Source organism: Microcebus murinus, chromosome 10, assembly GCF_040939455.1.
Source record: "Microcebus murinus isolate Inina chromosome 10, M.murinus_Inina_mat1.0, whole genome shotgun sequence".
Taxonomy (NCBI): domain Eukaryota; kingdom Metazoa; phylum Chordata; class Mammalia; order Primates; family Cheirogaleidae; genus Microcebus; species Microcebus murinus.
Window position 1 is genome coordinate 2,929,950 of NC_134113.1, and position 16,221 is coordinate 2,946,170.

Genomic DNA, 16,221 nt, shown 5'->3' on the forward strand with positions numbered 1-16,221 from the left:
CACCCTACCCCTCTCTGCCCCCAGCCTGCCGGGGCACCTCCTGCGCTGTGGAAATCTCTGACCACATCTCTACCACGGCGTCTCACCACAAAACACAGTACTTTCCTCACAACCTCACTTACCTCTCAAGATGAAACCATCCAGCCAGAATCATCAACAGCGTCATACAGGTGGAAAATCCTAGCCCCGATCTGCTGACTACAAGCCCAGCATTCCTTCTATAAGGTGTTTCTTAATGGGGTGCTATTAAGATTCTTCCCAAGGCACAACTATTCACGCACCACTGGCTATTCTGTACCCCTGCTCCCTGCCAGCTAAGTGCCAGTGGCATCCCCCAGTTATGGGAATGGCCAAAAAGCACCCCAGACGTAACCTGGCAACCCTAGGGAGCAACATGGCACCCACCCCGACCCCATGCCACGGAGGCCCTTGCCCACCATGCTGAGGTGGCCCACAGCATCTGCCTGGGCACTCAACCCTGTACCCGACTCACCCATGCCCTTCCCACCGCCACCTAGCTCGGGCTCTCGTTTGTGCCCTGGGTGGCTCCCCTCCATGGCCCACATACAGCCCCATCCCTCTGCAGGGCCAGACGTCCCTGAGGGCGGCCAAATGACCTCGTTTCATCGTTCACAGGAGGCAGCAGTGGCTTCTCGGATCACTCTGTGAACAAAGTATCTCCCAGAAGACCATCACACCTGGAAATGAAGCTGCTCTGCCTTTCCTCCCAACGCCAGGCCCCCTGAATAAAAATAATGTCTCTTAAGCAAACTTCTAGTGGGGACAGCATCAATCCATCAGAAATGAGTGATCAGGCCACAGTATCTGGGGAGGGCCACAGTGACAGACCTTTCTAGAGCTGCCAAATGGCAACCCAGCCTCCCAGCCCCAAGCTCCGGCCCCCACTCCTATTCCCAAAGCAATCTGGGTGGCTCTAAACCACAGAACCTCAGCTTCGTCTAGAATGCTCTTCTAAATCTGCTACTCTCCTACCCAGACCTCGGTCTGTATGGCAACTGCTGATATGCACGCTGTTCTTAGAGATATCCCTAAAGGTCCCATGGGTGCTGGAAAAGAATGAATCTTCTCTACATGCTGGATATGGGCTTCTACATATGTCCGTCAGCCCAGACATATTAATAACTGTGTACTACAGATGCCCCAAATCTTACCAATTCTTGCCTGTTTGACCTACTTATTACCAAGGGGAAGAAAGCTGGAGCTAGACTGTGTGGGTCTAACTAAGTCCCAACACTGCAACTTACTAGCCACAAATGGGAGGTAGCTTGCAGGCTGTGGTGAGGGAAAAGGAACTAATAATTCAATCAAAGCTCTTAGCATAGTGCCTGGCATTGGCAATGTCTTCTGGTAATTCTGCCACATTCCTGCTTCTCCTTCTCCCCACCCCTGCCCATATGGTGTCAAGATCATATATGCAGGACTGAATCTTCCCTGGTGAATTTATCCACTTATCACTAGGCAGTGATACTTTATCTCTAGTAATGGTTTTTGCCTTAAAATCTATTTCATCTAAGAGCTACACGACTATTTAACACTACATAGCTATATCTTGGTTAGTGTCCATCTATTGCATTTCTCCCAACTCTTTCCTTTCTACCTATCTTTATCCTTATGTTTTAGGGAGTGTCTTATACTAGCATATAGGTGGACTATGTTTTTAAATCCAGTCTGGACTGACAGTGATTGTTCTTCAGAACACCAAAGACATTGCTGCACTTTCTCCCGGCCTTCCCTCCCATGAGATTTCCTCTTCCGCTCCAACAGCTTCATGCTGAGGTTTCCCCGTGTGATTTCATTTTAATTCGTCTTTCCTGAGACTTGTTTACTGAATATAAGTAACGATGTCTTTCATCAACGCTAGAAAATTCCCAGCTATAATCTTTATCAATACTGGCTTTGCTCCGGTATGTTTTTTTCTTTCTTGATCTATTTTCTTTCATTCTCTCTTTCATGTCTTAATCTATGTCGTATTTTCAGTATCTCTGTGTTGCCTATTCAGTAATTTTCTCAGAACTACAGTCTTTTTAACTAATTCTCTCTTCAGCTGTGTTTAATGAGTTCTACATTTCAATGACTATACTTTTGACTGTTCTGCTTGGTTATTTTCAAAATCTGTAAGTTCTGTCTTCAGAGTTTTATCTTGATTTCAAACTTTTCCTTTATACTTAATTACTTTAAACCTACACAATTGACAGTTCCTTTCAAATCACTGTTATAGTATCTCAAGTCTCTGGGTCCAAATCCTCCTAATTACGGGCCAGTGAATGTTTACTCTTGGCGTTCTCTTTCTCTGCTTGTTTTGTACTTTTTCTATCCTGGGCTCGTCTTCAGGGGCCTGTTCCCATGGGAATACCACAGGCCTGTGTCGTGAGAGCATCCTGCTGGGATGCAAAAGTTCTCCAAGGTGGTCAGCCAATTGTTGAGGGTCCCTGAGGCCCTTTCAAGGGGTCTGTGAGATCAAAACTCCTTTCATAGTAATACTGGGACATTATGTACCCTTTTCACCATGCTGACATTTGCACTGATGGTGCACCAGCAACGGTGAGTGAACATGTGGACGCACTAGCAGGAACCAAGGCAGAGCCACCAAACTATACCAGCCACCATTGCATTCCTAAGGCAATGCTCATAGTTTAAAAAACAAAAGGCAGGCTCACTTGAGGATGCCCTTGATGGAGTAGGAAAAGTTACTGATTTTATTATTGTGTTCAATCTTGACCCTTCAGTAAACATCTTTTCAACATTCTTTCTTGAAAACACCATTTTTACTGGAAAGAATGTGTGACAAACTGGTTATTCAAACCTGGGTCTCCAGCAGACAGTTTCTTCGAACTCCTGACCTCAAGCAATCCTCCCGCCTCGGCCTCCCAGAGTGCTAGGATTACAGGCGTGAGCCACCGCGCCCGGCCAGAGACAGTTTCTTAAATGTGAATAAAGTTAGCCTGTCACTTCAAGGAAAACTATGGGTAGTATATGTTACCAATGATAATATTTGAGCTTTTAAGTCAAAATGTGAATATTGGAAGACTTTTTTATCTATCACTCTGAGCCTGAAGGCTTCTTATTATAAGATGGTGGTAATGCTAACAGATATGATGTTTTGAACATATCAACATTTAGAGGATCTGTGTACCTCAGTCACCTGATATTTTCTAAATCACCAATATGTGATACTATAGACCCAAGGTATGGATAAATGATCCATTCTACGTGCAAGACAGAACGTAGAATGTTGTTCTGTTCAGTACATTTTGATGTAAGTAAATACACAGTGCTCACTGATGTGGTTTCGTATGCAGTGATTTCACACTGCAAATAACCTTTGAGAAACTACTATTTGTTAAGTCATGCTATAGAATATTAAAGAAAAAAGAATCCACAATTATCTAAAAAAGGATACTAAAATACTCCCTTTTCTGACTACATATCCATGTGACACTGGATTTTCCTCACACACTTTAATTAAAGAACAAAAATCACAACAAATTGAATGTAGAAGCATATATGAGAATTCTTCTGTCTTCTATTAAGTTAGACATTAAAGAGATTTGCAAAAATGTAAAACAGTGCCTTTCTTCTCACTAAACATTATTGTTTGGAAAATATTAATTTATCATTAAAATGTGTTACTTTTAAGAGCATATAATGAGTTTATCACTATTATTTTTAATACATTACTAAGTCTAACTTTTTTCCATTTAATTTCTAATATGATAAATACGAAGAGAATTAACACTCACAAATAAAGGCTCCAATAATTTTTAACAATGTAAAGAGGTCCCAGCTGGCTGTGTGGCTCACGCCTACAATCTCAGCACTTTGGGAGGCTAAGGCAGGAGGATTGCTTGAGGCCAGAAATTCAAGACCAGCCTGGGTAACATAGTGAGGCCACGTCTCAATAAAACACAAAAAATTTAGTCAGGCATGGTGGTGTGTACCTGCAGTCCCAGCTACTCAGGAGGCTCAGGTGGGGGGATCGCTTGAGCCCAGGAGTTTGAGGCTGCAGTGAGTTATGATCATGCCACTGCACTCCAGCCTGGGCTACAGAGAAAGACTCTGTTCCCTTAAAAAAAAATCCTAAGATGAAAACATCTGGGCAAAAATAGTTCCAGTGTGGAACTATTTTATCTTTCTTTTTGGACAGCACCTGGATTTCCCTAAGCAGGACCAGCTTTTATTTTATCTTTATACCTTGCCAGCACAGTAAAACCTCAACTCTTAGCTACAACATGGTCTGATAATCCTTTCAAATTCATGAGCATCACCCAGTGGAAACATGACTCTTCACTTGTGGAGGACCATGTGGTTAAGGAGTCCAGTGACGCGTTTTAAACAGTTTTTGTTCAATATTGCCCAGTGTTTCCAGACACTGTTGGGAGGGGAACACTTTGTTCTTGTCCCTCGCTTGCCATCTTGCTGGCCAAAGCCTCCTCCCCCAGCACTCTGTCCCCGTCTGCATCAGCTGTCCTCTCTCCTTGCCCCAGCCCCTTCCCACCAGGCTCTGAGCTCCTCGGGGACAGCAGTGCGATGGTGATTCACACCCCCCAAGGTCCTCTGCACCTGCAGAGGTGGGTACTTTCTGCACTTTGACCAAATAGATGAAGTTAATCAAGTAATTAACAAAACCTAGTAGAATATAGATTCTCAAACCGAGGCTCCAAGGTGAACCAAAAACATAGCCACTACTTTTCAGGATATCCAAGGGTGAGGAAAAAGGATGGATGTGATTTCTGCCCTCTAAAATTCACCCCCGCATATTTCGGCTGGGAGAGGTCATGATGCAGAACAGCCCGGGTGTGGGGTCCAGGGGTGGGCCTCCAGCAGCACAAGCCGTGTGACCTTGGGAAAGTGGCTTGGTCACATCAGCCCTGTGTGCAGGGGTGGCATTTCCCATCCGCTGTGAGGGAGCCAATGTCAGGAAGCACCAGCCCTTAGGAGATGCCCTTAGTTCCTCATCTCCATCCCCCTGTGACCACCTACCCGTCACAAAAATTGTGGGCCCAAGGAGTCCTGCAGGAGTTCTCACTCCTGGTGAGGAAGAGCCCTGGAACACAGTTTGGCAAAGGTGTGGCCTGATGAACACACTTGACCTTAATAAAACGCCGGCACACTGGTAAAGGCCAGGCTAAGCGTCTGCATTTAACAAAACCTAAAGAGAGTTTTTCCACGAGTTATAAATCAGGGCAATGATGGGATGAAAAGGGTGCTAAGGAAGGCGGTTCTAGAGGTTCCCAGAAGAATGGAGTGGAGGAAGGTGAGACCAGGAGTGGGGAAGTGAGCTAAGAGGCAGAGCAGCCAGGTCCACAGGGAGAAACACCCAGGGCCACTTGCTGGCTTGGTTTTAAATCAGTTCCTATCCTCAAGTTTATATGAACTTATAACAGCAGTACAGTTTGCGTACCTTAAAACAGCCCCAAGAGGAGCTCTGCTATGGCGGTCTTATCTGCAGGAGTTACAGCCGGGTGGTGGGAACCGACTGCCCTCAACCTTGCTCCCAGGAGGGTCACCATTGCTCCGTGAGAGAAAGACAGATGCTATGCTGGATGGCAACACCGTGTAAACACACGCGCCAGAACAGCGCAGAACCTTCTACCCGTCTGCCCTGTCAATAAACCATTTCATCAGACCACAAATCTCAGGTGAGAAATGAAAAGCCAGCATCGATTTCATTGTACAGCTGATTTTATTTACAAATAGAAGTCAGATAATCTTGTATTTAAATGGCACAAGTTCCATCACTCACAATCAGAGAAGTGACATCTGAAATTTATAAAGATTTACATTATGATTCAATCTCTTTTCTAAGGAGGGGGAAAGCCTTAAGGTCTGGGAGAAAGAATAAAACAAATGAAAATATTAGCAAAGTAGGGGAAATGATGAATTGATGCATGGGCCAAAATATGTCTCCAGCGGGCACATTTTTCTTTACTAGCAACAAAATAAGTCACAAGGAAATCTGGATCACCTGACAGATATGAGGTTTCCACTCTTCAATTACACTAAGGGCTTCTACTTTCTCTCTGTCAGTGCCTGAGTTATCACACTAATGTGAACCCACACAGTTTTCTTCAATGGGACCACTTTAGCCAATATATTCAAATTACACCACAGAGTGCAAACCTTAGACTACATTTTATATACACCTTATTTTGACCTTGTCAAATCAAGTACCTCTTGAGTTAGTGGCAGCAGGGACAACTGCTGTGACAATGGCCCAGGAAAAGCCAAAAGCCCAGACAAGAAACGCAGGTGACAAGCGAGGCACAGTCACATCTCCTGTCTCAGGTGAAGGGCCCTGCTTTGGCTTGGATAGACAGGTGCTGGCAGAAGAACACGTGACCCCCCTGGATGGCCCCTCCCTCTGTGCAGGGGCCACCCACAGGACAGCACCCAGGATGAACCCTACAGGTTTGGTCCCTCCAGAAACCTCTATCGCCAGACCCTGCTCTAGGTTTTTCTCCTCTGTCAGACAAGTCCTTCTCACTCAGAAAGACTGAAGTCTCCCCCATCCCACATTCAGGTCCTGGGGGCATGTGCTTCCCATCCTTGCACCATACTTGATTGTCTACCCTCCATCCCAGAGTGAGCCCCTGTGGGCAGGCCTCACGCCTCACTTACCACTAACTAGTTCCCAGGTGCAGAAGGCAGCACCTTGCCCAAAGCAGGCGTCTAGGAAGGGTGTGCTAATCCAAAATCAACCTCAATGTTCACAGCCCACTTGGGAGACCACCCACCTCCCTCAGCCATTTCTCAGCAACATCCGCGGACTCCAGTCCTCAGGCCTCATTCCCCTGACCACAGGCCCTTCCCAGGCACCGTGTGGGTTTCCTCCCCCACACCCTTTCCGTAAGATCAGCCCCGTCACTGGACTGTGGGTTTTCTGGGCAAATCTCAGCCATGGACCTAGCTGATGCAGTGACCCCAGCAGAGCCCCATCACGGTGCGTGGGACTCCCACTCACTTGTGTTCCCTGCAGTGCCCCAAGCACTCGGAGCCCTGGCCACCAAGGCCGGCAGGCACGAGGGCTGCTCACAGCCCGGTGTTACAGACCAGAAGCTGCGGCCCCACATCTGAGGCTCTTTATGGGAAGGGCCCTCTGAACAGCCAGCCCCTGCCTGCACGGGCTGCTGCTGCTGCTGGAGTCTGCAGGCAGTGGCGGGGAAGATCGGGGTCCCTGGGGATCAGCCTCTGCAAATCGCCTCCCTGCTGGATCCCTCAGCAGGACGCCGCGGCCGTCCCTCAATAGAACGAGGGCCACACACACTGTTTCTCACTCCTCATCAGCCCTGGGGAGTCTGTACTGTTCCAGACCTAGGAACTGAGGCTCCCCGAGGGAGCGAACAGCCGCGCCAACATCCTAGAGCAGCCTGTGGCGTCCAGCCCCGCGTCCTGTCCAGCACGCAGACTCGGGTATGGACGTGCGTCTCTGGGACCGGCGCGCCGGGCTCACCTGAATGCCGTCCAGCAGCTTGCTCATGCACCAGTAGGTGTCGGCCTCGATGTTGCGCAGCACGTCCTCGGGCACGCTGGAGACGTCCACGGCGTCCACGTCCTCTGCTTCTGCGTGGCGCCGAGCATGGAAAAGACAAGGAGCACTTAGCCACGCGAAGTGAACAGCCGCGCGAGGAGGCCCCGCGGGAGACCTGCATGCAGGTCAGAGGCTCCCACACTCTCTTTCATCACTCCAGCTAACGACTCATGTAGTCTTCACCTCACCACTTAATGGTTCTCGATTTTAATAACTAATTAGTTGCAGAAAATTAATATTCTGAATCCTCTCCAATTAATTAACATAATTAATATATTGTGAATTATAGCTTCTCAGGCATTTCACATCCTAATAAGATAGAATCTAGAATATATTACTTATTCCTAACAGAGATCCAAAAGTTCTTCGTAAGATTTTAAAAACTCTGCCTCTAATATATTTAAATATTCATTTGGCAATAATTCCTCTAAAAACCTGTTTCCAAAGTTAGAGTTTCCAAAACTACGCTGGGTAAATACTTCTCTGCTGTGATCAAATACCTCAGAAAGTAGTAACACAGATGTGCCTCAAAGAAATAATAGACAATAGTGCTCTAAATAATTTCCATCTTAAAGTATAAAAAACCTAATGAGAAAACATTACTTAAAAGTTTTTAAAATGCAAAACAGATGCCTAATTGAAATGGCTTATCAGATATTTGAACAAACTAATTTTAGATCCTTATGAAAATTGCTATCATCCAGCAAAACACTCATAAATGTTTTAAAAATTATGTATCCTAGTTCTTAATTTTTTTGCTTTTATTTGCAAATGTACCTGGAATCTTTGCAAGGAAAATGTTCTTTAAGGAAAGAAACATTTCGGCCCAGAATATATTTATAAAGTTTTAAGCAGGTAAAAATCACATTATAACAACCCTAATAATTGCTAGCATTTATTAAGCGCTTCCTGTATGCCAGGCACTCCTCCTGTATGTTAAATGTGCTTGCTCATTTACTCTCCAGCACGACTCCACCTTTCTCCCCACTCACCCCTAAGGACAGTGGGTGCAGAGAAACAATGGCCATGGCCTTCCCAGCAGCCTGGTAAGCAGGGAGGGGTGTGACATTAACCCCTCATCTGGTCCCAGCGCGCCAGATCCTTAACTGCTCCCCAAAACACTCAGAGGCACAGCTCACATTCACATTCCACAAAGATCTAACCCGATCGCAATCGGTCCTGCGCTGCAGCCCCACACGATTCCTAACTGTGAGTGGGAGAAGTTGAGACAAACACCCTGTTCCCAAGTTCCTCGTTGACCAGAGAAACCAGAAAGGCAGAAGGGGAAGAGCGTCTCCACATCAAGACCGTTAGGTAGCTGCCGCTAACTGGACTCTGGACAAGGCGACAACCCAGACCCGCATCTAACACGGCAGATCAACAATACAGATTCTGACCAGGCCACTCCTCCTCATCTCCGGGATGGGGGGCGGGACTATAAGGGCGAGCACGCAAAACCAGCACCCCAGCCCCATCTCACACGCGCTCCCTCACTTACTCAACAGCTATTGTCTGGGTTTGGGGTTTTTTAAATTGAGAAACAATTCATATACCATTAAATTAAATTTAAAGTATTCTTTTCACAGAGTTGTGCAACTATCATCACCGTCTAATTCCAGAACATTTCCATCACCCCAAAAGAAACCTTGTGTCCACAGCAATCACTTCCCATTATCTGCTCTCCACCCAGCCCCGGCAACTGCTCATCTGCTTTCTGTCTTGCTGGTTCGCCTGTTCCGCACGCCACGGGGCCATCTGCGGCTGGCCCTTTCACGCAGCACGCTTTCAAGGCTCATCCTCGAGGTAGCATGTGTCAGTGCTTCACTCACTTTTACAGCCGAGTAACACCCTGCTGTGTGGACGGGCCACACTGGGCTTCTGCATTCCTCGGCTGGTGGAACTCGAGCTGTCTCCACCGTGGGGTGATGGCAGGTGCCCCGTGTGGGAGCTCTGTCCCCACACTCCAAGCACTGGGCACAGAGCAGGGGACAGAGTTGATACCCTCAGGAGGCTCACGCATTAATGGAAAAAGCAAATGACTTTAAAAATTGAAAACATCAATGTTTAAGTGTCAAAGAGTCACCAGGTGGCACGAAGGTGGGGAGGGCCACCAGAAAGCGGGTCATTTACTCCTGGGACCCAGACCTGTGAAGGGTGCCAACACCCACAGCGTCCTGGACACACACTGGACCCTCACTCCCTCGGCCCCGTGTCTTCGCAACCCAGGAAGGCAGACACAGGCGGTCACTTCCCCTAACTTCCGCTCAGACTTAGCTCACCCTGACAGTGGCATTCTCCTGGCAGCCCTGTCCACCCACTGGCCCTGTGGGCTCTCTCCCCAGCGCGCAGGGACTGCTCAGCCCAGCAGGGCGCCTGGCCTCAGGAGCCCAGTGTGTGATGTGAGCAGCCCTGATGACACTCCCACAGTGACTCCATGGGAAAGGCCCTGTCTCCTGAGTTTCCCATGGCAGCCCGTGGTGGGGGTGTCATCTCCGCCAGTCTGTACCTGCAGAAACTAGGCCTCCAGGCACTCATCAACGTGTGCTGTACAGCTGGCGAGCGTGACAGGGCTGCTTTGCCCAACACCAAGCCCAGGACCCCCATCACACCTGTCCCGCCAGGATGTACCACAAAGGCACGTACACAGACATGAGGATGAGTGCTCTCACGTGCTCTCACGAGGCACAATGACCTCACTAGGAAAGCAGCTTCAGCAGAATCAATCCGACATTCTGCGGACCTGCAGCAGGTCTGATTTCCAGTCTCAGGGAATGGAAACTGCAGCAATAATCTGAGGATTTCTTTTGAGAAGTTTTCCATTGACATAGTCCCTCTTTCAAGGGCCTTCCAAGCATGAGGATATTTCCTCAGACATAATAAAATGTAAACGGAAATAAAGCCTCCCCAGACCTCAACAGCTTCGCCTCAAGTTCAGACGGCGCTGGGCTGTCACAGGCCTAACCCGCAGAAAACAGGTGCTGCGTGGACAGCAGAAGCCGCGCTTTTTCCTAGTCTGCCCAGCTGGCTGATCATTTTATCCAAAGCAACACCGGCGGCCTGCTCCATCTCTCATGGCGGGCCATTTGTTACTCTTCAAAGTAACAAAGTGATGGCATTGAATGCAGAGAACCCCTAGGCCGACTTGTCTTCTAAACGCCAAGAGACTCAGAATGACCCTTAGCATTAGAATGAGGCAAATATCCCCCGACCCCGAGAAAACACCCACCTACGCTGGTGAAGGCACAGAGACACTCTGGAACTCCCGGCTGTGACAGCAGAGTCAGGGCCCAGGATGGGCTGCAGGAGACAGCCCTGGGCTGGCATCTCTGGCCCCTAAGGAGACAGCACTGAGGGGTCCAAGACCACTCAGCTCCACAGGAGCCAGGCCCCCAGTGGTCCCTGGGGGCTTGGCCTGGACAAAAACCACAGGCAGGATCGGCAGGTCTCCCTCTCGGCCATCTGTCAGGTGCTGATCTACTACACCACCTGCCATGTCAAGTGTGTGCTGAGACCCGTCCTTGGAGTCAGATCCTGAGAGGGCCAACAGCCGTGACGGATTCTCACTCAAGATCACCCGACTCTACCAAGGCTGCTGCGTCCATGGGCGAGGAAGGAGGCAACCAGGAAGCAGGAAACTGGAACACAGAATGGCCAGCCCATGGGTCAGGGACCTGAGTGAGCTAGGGGTGGAACATTCACCGCCCTGCAGCCCACAGCGAGTTTCGGAGTTAGCTCCCTACACACGTGTCATGCCAAAGGACAGCGGAGATGACAGCGTTGATATCAGGGGAAAGAAAGATTTTTCAGCTCACAAATGAGAAGAAAAAACAGACACTGAGCAAATCCAAGCAACCCCCAGGTTCAAAGGAAGAAACATGATTCAAAGGGGAAAAAAACATAGATGCCCTGGAGAAAGCAGCGTAGGCACGCAGAACTAGGGTGTCGTGGCGGGTGCTGTCTAAATAAAAACACCGCAGTGGCCAAGGAGCTACGCAGGTGCTCTCAGGGGTGCCACCTCCCCGGGCCTTGGAGGTCTGGGCTTAGATGTGTAGGTATGTCTTCCCTGGGCCACACAAGCTGGCTCCAGGCACCGGGTAAGGAGCTTGGCGAGGCATGGGGCACCCCAGAGCAAAACAGGGGTGCAGGGGGAGAGGGTGCCTGTCACACAATCTCAATCTCCTCTCAGCCAAGGACTGACAGGGCCTTGGGAGCCACGACAGGGATGGGCTACCAGTGGGGCTTTCGAAGGTGATATTTATGCCAAACACATTACTAAAAATAATGGAATCCAAACCAATTTGCTTCAATCTGAAATAAAATCTGACTAAATTCTACTTTTTACATTTATCATTTAATTATAAACTGACATTAAGACCAGCAGGTAGACACTGTCCTGGAGCTGCTCCCAGCCCCTCTTCCCCCACACTGGCCACACCACCATCCTACAGGGGCCAGGCCCTGTCCCCGGGGACACCACGGTGAAAGAGGTGCGAGCCCTGACCTCCACGAGCCCTCAGAGTGGCAGGGAGGCTGCCGTGTGCACAGGCCCACCCAAGGTACCTGCAGAAGGTGAAGGCACCTCTACAGCCCAGGCACAAGATGAATAGTCCAAAGTGGACCACTCCAGAATGCAGAGTAATGGGACATAAAAACACCTGCTGAATTAAAACTCATCTCATTCATCTCCTTAGATCACAGAAAGGTTTTGGGGGATGATTTAACTAACGTCCTGTGAACATGCTGTCCTGCTATACTAAATAAAAAAAAAAAAAGCAAATTTTACAATAATCTCACCTTTATCAACAACCCCGTTTACGTCAAAGCCCCCGCCACCTCCTCCACGTATACACACAGAGACCCGGCTCAGAAGGGCCCCACAAGCAGGAAAGCCCAGACTCCCCAGCAGGTGGGGGCAGGAGACTCCCACTCTTTATTTTCTACAGAATGGTACAGACTAAAAGGAATGTGAATATTTTTACAATAAACAGTTATTATTTTTGCAATAGAAAAAATAACATTGTTTAAGACATTTAGAATAGTTTAAGGTCGTTGGTCTTTTCCTCAGATAAATATGCCTAGGGCAAAAATTCCAAGGGTGACAACAACACCCTTATACACATTTTGAGAAATTTGCAGGGCATTTTGGGGTCAGAATGATTAGTGTGAGGAGTGCTGCTGGCATTCAATGGGCAGGGCCAGTGCTATAAGGTGTAGACAGCATTGCACAATCACCACAACCAGCCTGAGTTCTGACTACTCTAGCAGGCTGAATAGGTAGGTGGGCAGGGAGGGAGGGAGGGAGGGAGGGAGGGAGGGAGGAAGGGATGGGTAGATGAGTGAGTAGATGGGTGGATGAGTGAGTGGATAGGTGGGTGGATGGAGGATGAGCAGTTGGGTAGATGGATGGATGGATGGACATATGGATAGGTGGGAAGACAGGTAGTCAGGTAGATAATGGATAAATAAGGAGAACTAATAAAAGAATGGAAGATATTTAGCCTGTTAAGGAGAAAACCACATAGGGATACATTAATCATTGCTACTCTGAAATATACAAAAACCTGTTTTAAAGAAACAAAGAGCATAAATTTTCTGTCCATCTCTCTCTCCATGTCCAGAAAATAAAAAGGATCAGCGGATAAAAGGAACAGGGAGGTTGATGGGCTCAGAATCAAGAATGTTCTAGTGATGAGGGCTGCCCACCCAGGACAGGTGACCTGGCAGTAAGGACACAGACACCTGCCCTCACTGATAGACGAAGTGTCTCTCCTGCATTTCCACAGCAGGCCTTTGTGTTGGAGCCCGTGTGTGCATATGTGACCCCATGCCATCCGGAAGCCCCAGTGCTGCACAGATAAGGAGCCTGCAGGTAGGTGACCCCATGCCATCCGGAAGCCCCAGTGTTACACAGATAAGGAGCCTGCAGGTAGGTGACCCCATGCCATCCGGAAGCCCCAGTGCTGCACAGATAAGGAGCCTGCAGGTAAGTGACCCCATGCCATCCGGAAGCCCCAGTGTTACACAGATAAGGAGCCTGCAGGTAGGTGACCCCATGCCATCCGGAAGCCCCAGTGCTGCACAGATAAGGAGCCTGCAGGTAGGTGACCCCATGCCATCCGGAAGCCCCAGTGCTGCACAGATAAGGAGCCTGCAGGTAAGTGACCCCATGCCATCCGGAAGCCCCAGTGCTGCACAGATAAGGAGCCTGCAGGTAGGTGACCCCATGCCATCCGGAAGCCCCAGTGCTGCACAGATAAGGAGCCTGCAGGCAGGTGACCCCATGCCATCCAGAAGCCCCAGTGTTACACAGATAAGGAGCCTGCAGGTAGGTGACCCCATGCCATCCGGAAGCCCCAGTGCTGCACAGATAAGGAGCCTGCAGGTAGGTGACCCCATGCCATCCAGAAGCCCCAGTGCTGCACAGATAAGGAGCCTGCAGGTAGGTGACCCCATGCTATCCGGAAGCCCCAGTGCTGCACAGATAAGGAGCCTGCAGGTAAGTGACCCCATGCCATCCGGAAGCCCCAGTGCTGCACAGATAAGGAGCCTGCAGGTAGGTGACCCCATGCCATCCGGAAGCCCCAGTGCTGCACAGATAAGGAGCCTGCAGGTAGGTGACCCCATGCCATCCGGAAGCCCCAGTGCTGCACAGATAAGAAGCCTGCAGGCAGGTGACCCCATGCCATCTGGAAGCCCCAGTGCTGCACAGATAAGGAGCCTGCAGGCAGGTGACCCCATGCCATCCAGAAGCCCCAGTGCTGCACAGATAAGGAGCCTGCAGGTAGGTGATGGGCTCAGGTCCCACGCCAGGAATGGTAGAGCCTGGCCGTGACCCTGGGTCTGCCTGACAACAGGGTCTGTGCTCTTTCTGCTGGGTTCACAGCAGGACGTCACGCAGCATGGAGGCCTCTGACTCAGTGAGGAGAGGAGGGAGGCTCCATCGGTCACTGATTAAAGCTACCATGTGCAGCTGCAACTCCAGAAAAGCAGAACTTGATGAATACAAACAGCAATCTCTTAGCCATATGACATGACAGACATCCTCTTCTGTCACCACCAGGTCATCCCGAGCCCCGGGTCTTCTCAATGGGCTGGTTTCTCTCCCAGGCCTCCCCTGCCTCCAGGAGACAACGTCAGCATCTAAAAGGGCCAGGGGACCAGAGGGCTGGAATCTTACCTTGCAATTATCAAGGAATGCTGGAAAAACAAAAGGGACCGACATGAGTCCAGTTCTCTCTCAGATTAAATCAAACGGAAGAGGCTGGTCATTGGAAAGGGGGAAATTCCTCAAATTTAAACAGTTCCTTTCATCTCAAAGGATTACAGGGCACCAGTGACCAAGGTAAGTATTAGACACTCATCCCCTATGACACAAAGGCTGCGGGTGAGAGCCAGCCCCCGCCGGCAAGCACCGCGGGGAGGGAGGAAGGAGAGGAGCTGCCACTGTTATGACTACGCTCATCACCTGCACTGCACAGGCCCTGCCACAAACCTCTTCACATAATCAGGAGCTTAACTAGTAATCAAAAATATTCTGTTCTTCATAAGCAAGCTGGAATTGCTCTACGGTTCTAATCTTTCACATTTCCCAACTTGGGAGTTTTAAATTTGAAACCCTGACACTTTGGTGATAGAGATTTTAGCACTTAATTACATGGATTTGGGTTCCAATGCAGAGGGAAAAAGTCCTGCTTTGGGGAAAGCAACATCACAACTCAAGACTATAAATTCACAAAACTCTTTGGTTCAGCAAAAACAAGTAATGTGATGATCAAATTGGTTTAGCAGTAGGAATGCTTAATTCTAATATAAATAATGTTCAGCTCAAGGTTGTAGACTGAAGCACAGAACGAGGGCAGTGCGCCTACAGCCCACAAGCACAGGCGTGGTCAGTGGGTGCGACAGTGGCAAGCAATTATCACAACACAGGACGACATGCTCACGTGGGCCAGGCAGGATGGCATCGTTGGGCCACATCCAGCTATCAACTGCCGGTCCCAGGAGGAACCCCAAATGATGAGAAACCACACTCTCTTCTCCACGTGGGAAAAGGGCTCTTGACAACACTTGGGAAAATAACAATAGTGGTATGGACACCAAAGTAAAAAGCGAAAGAAACTTTCTGTATCTTCGATCATCCTTGTTTTGATGTCATTTTTGTAAAATATATATTTATATATGTATATATTTTTTAAATCTCATTAACATTCTTTTGGCTTAACTGGATCCTTAATTTTTTAATAATGCTGTGAGTAGAAGTTTTTGTTAATAGAAATGCTATATTTGTTGAAACAGTGGTTTATTGTATTAATAGATATCGAGTACTTTTTATGTGCAAGAAACTGGGATTGAGAGAAGAGTGAAGGCAGTCCCACATCTGTGGGATGGGGTGAACACTGTGGCAGGGAAGTGCATACCTCTAACCCTTCCTTGGGAGAGGCAAAGATATAAAATGTAACCAAAATGTTAAGAAAAAAAGAAAAACAAACATTAGTCAGGTGTGGGGCAGGGGGAAAGGGGAAGGAGGAGATGGGTATATACACACATAGTGAGGGTGATGAACACTGTCTGGGGGGTGTACGTACAAGCTCGAAGCTCTGCCTCGAGGAGTGAGTGAAGACAAGGGCAATGTATGTAACCTTAACGACTGCACCCCCATAATATTCTGAAAT

General features: G+C 48.6%; 1 protein-coding gene across 2 annotated transcripts in view; it reads right to left on the reverse strand.

The window, feature by feature from the left end:
• The window catches only part of TBC1D22A (TBC1 domain family member 22A), a 357,816-nt gene that overhangs the window by 158,422 nt on the left and 183,173 nt on the right, over positions 1-16,221 (reverse strand). For both annotated transcript variants that reach the window (XM_076006907.1, XM_012756888.3), the window contains exon 9: positions 7,472-7,581. In XM_076006907.1, coding sequence (XP_075863022.1) covers positions 7,472-7,581 — 110 coding nt within the window. The remainder of the gene's footprint in view (positions 1-7,471; positions 7,582-16,221) is intronic.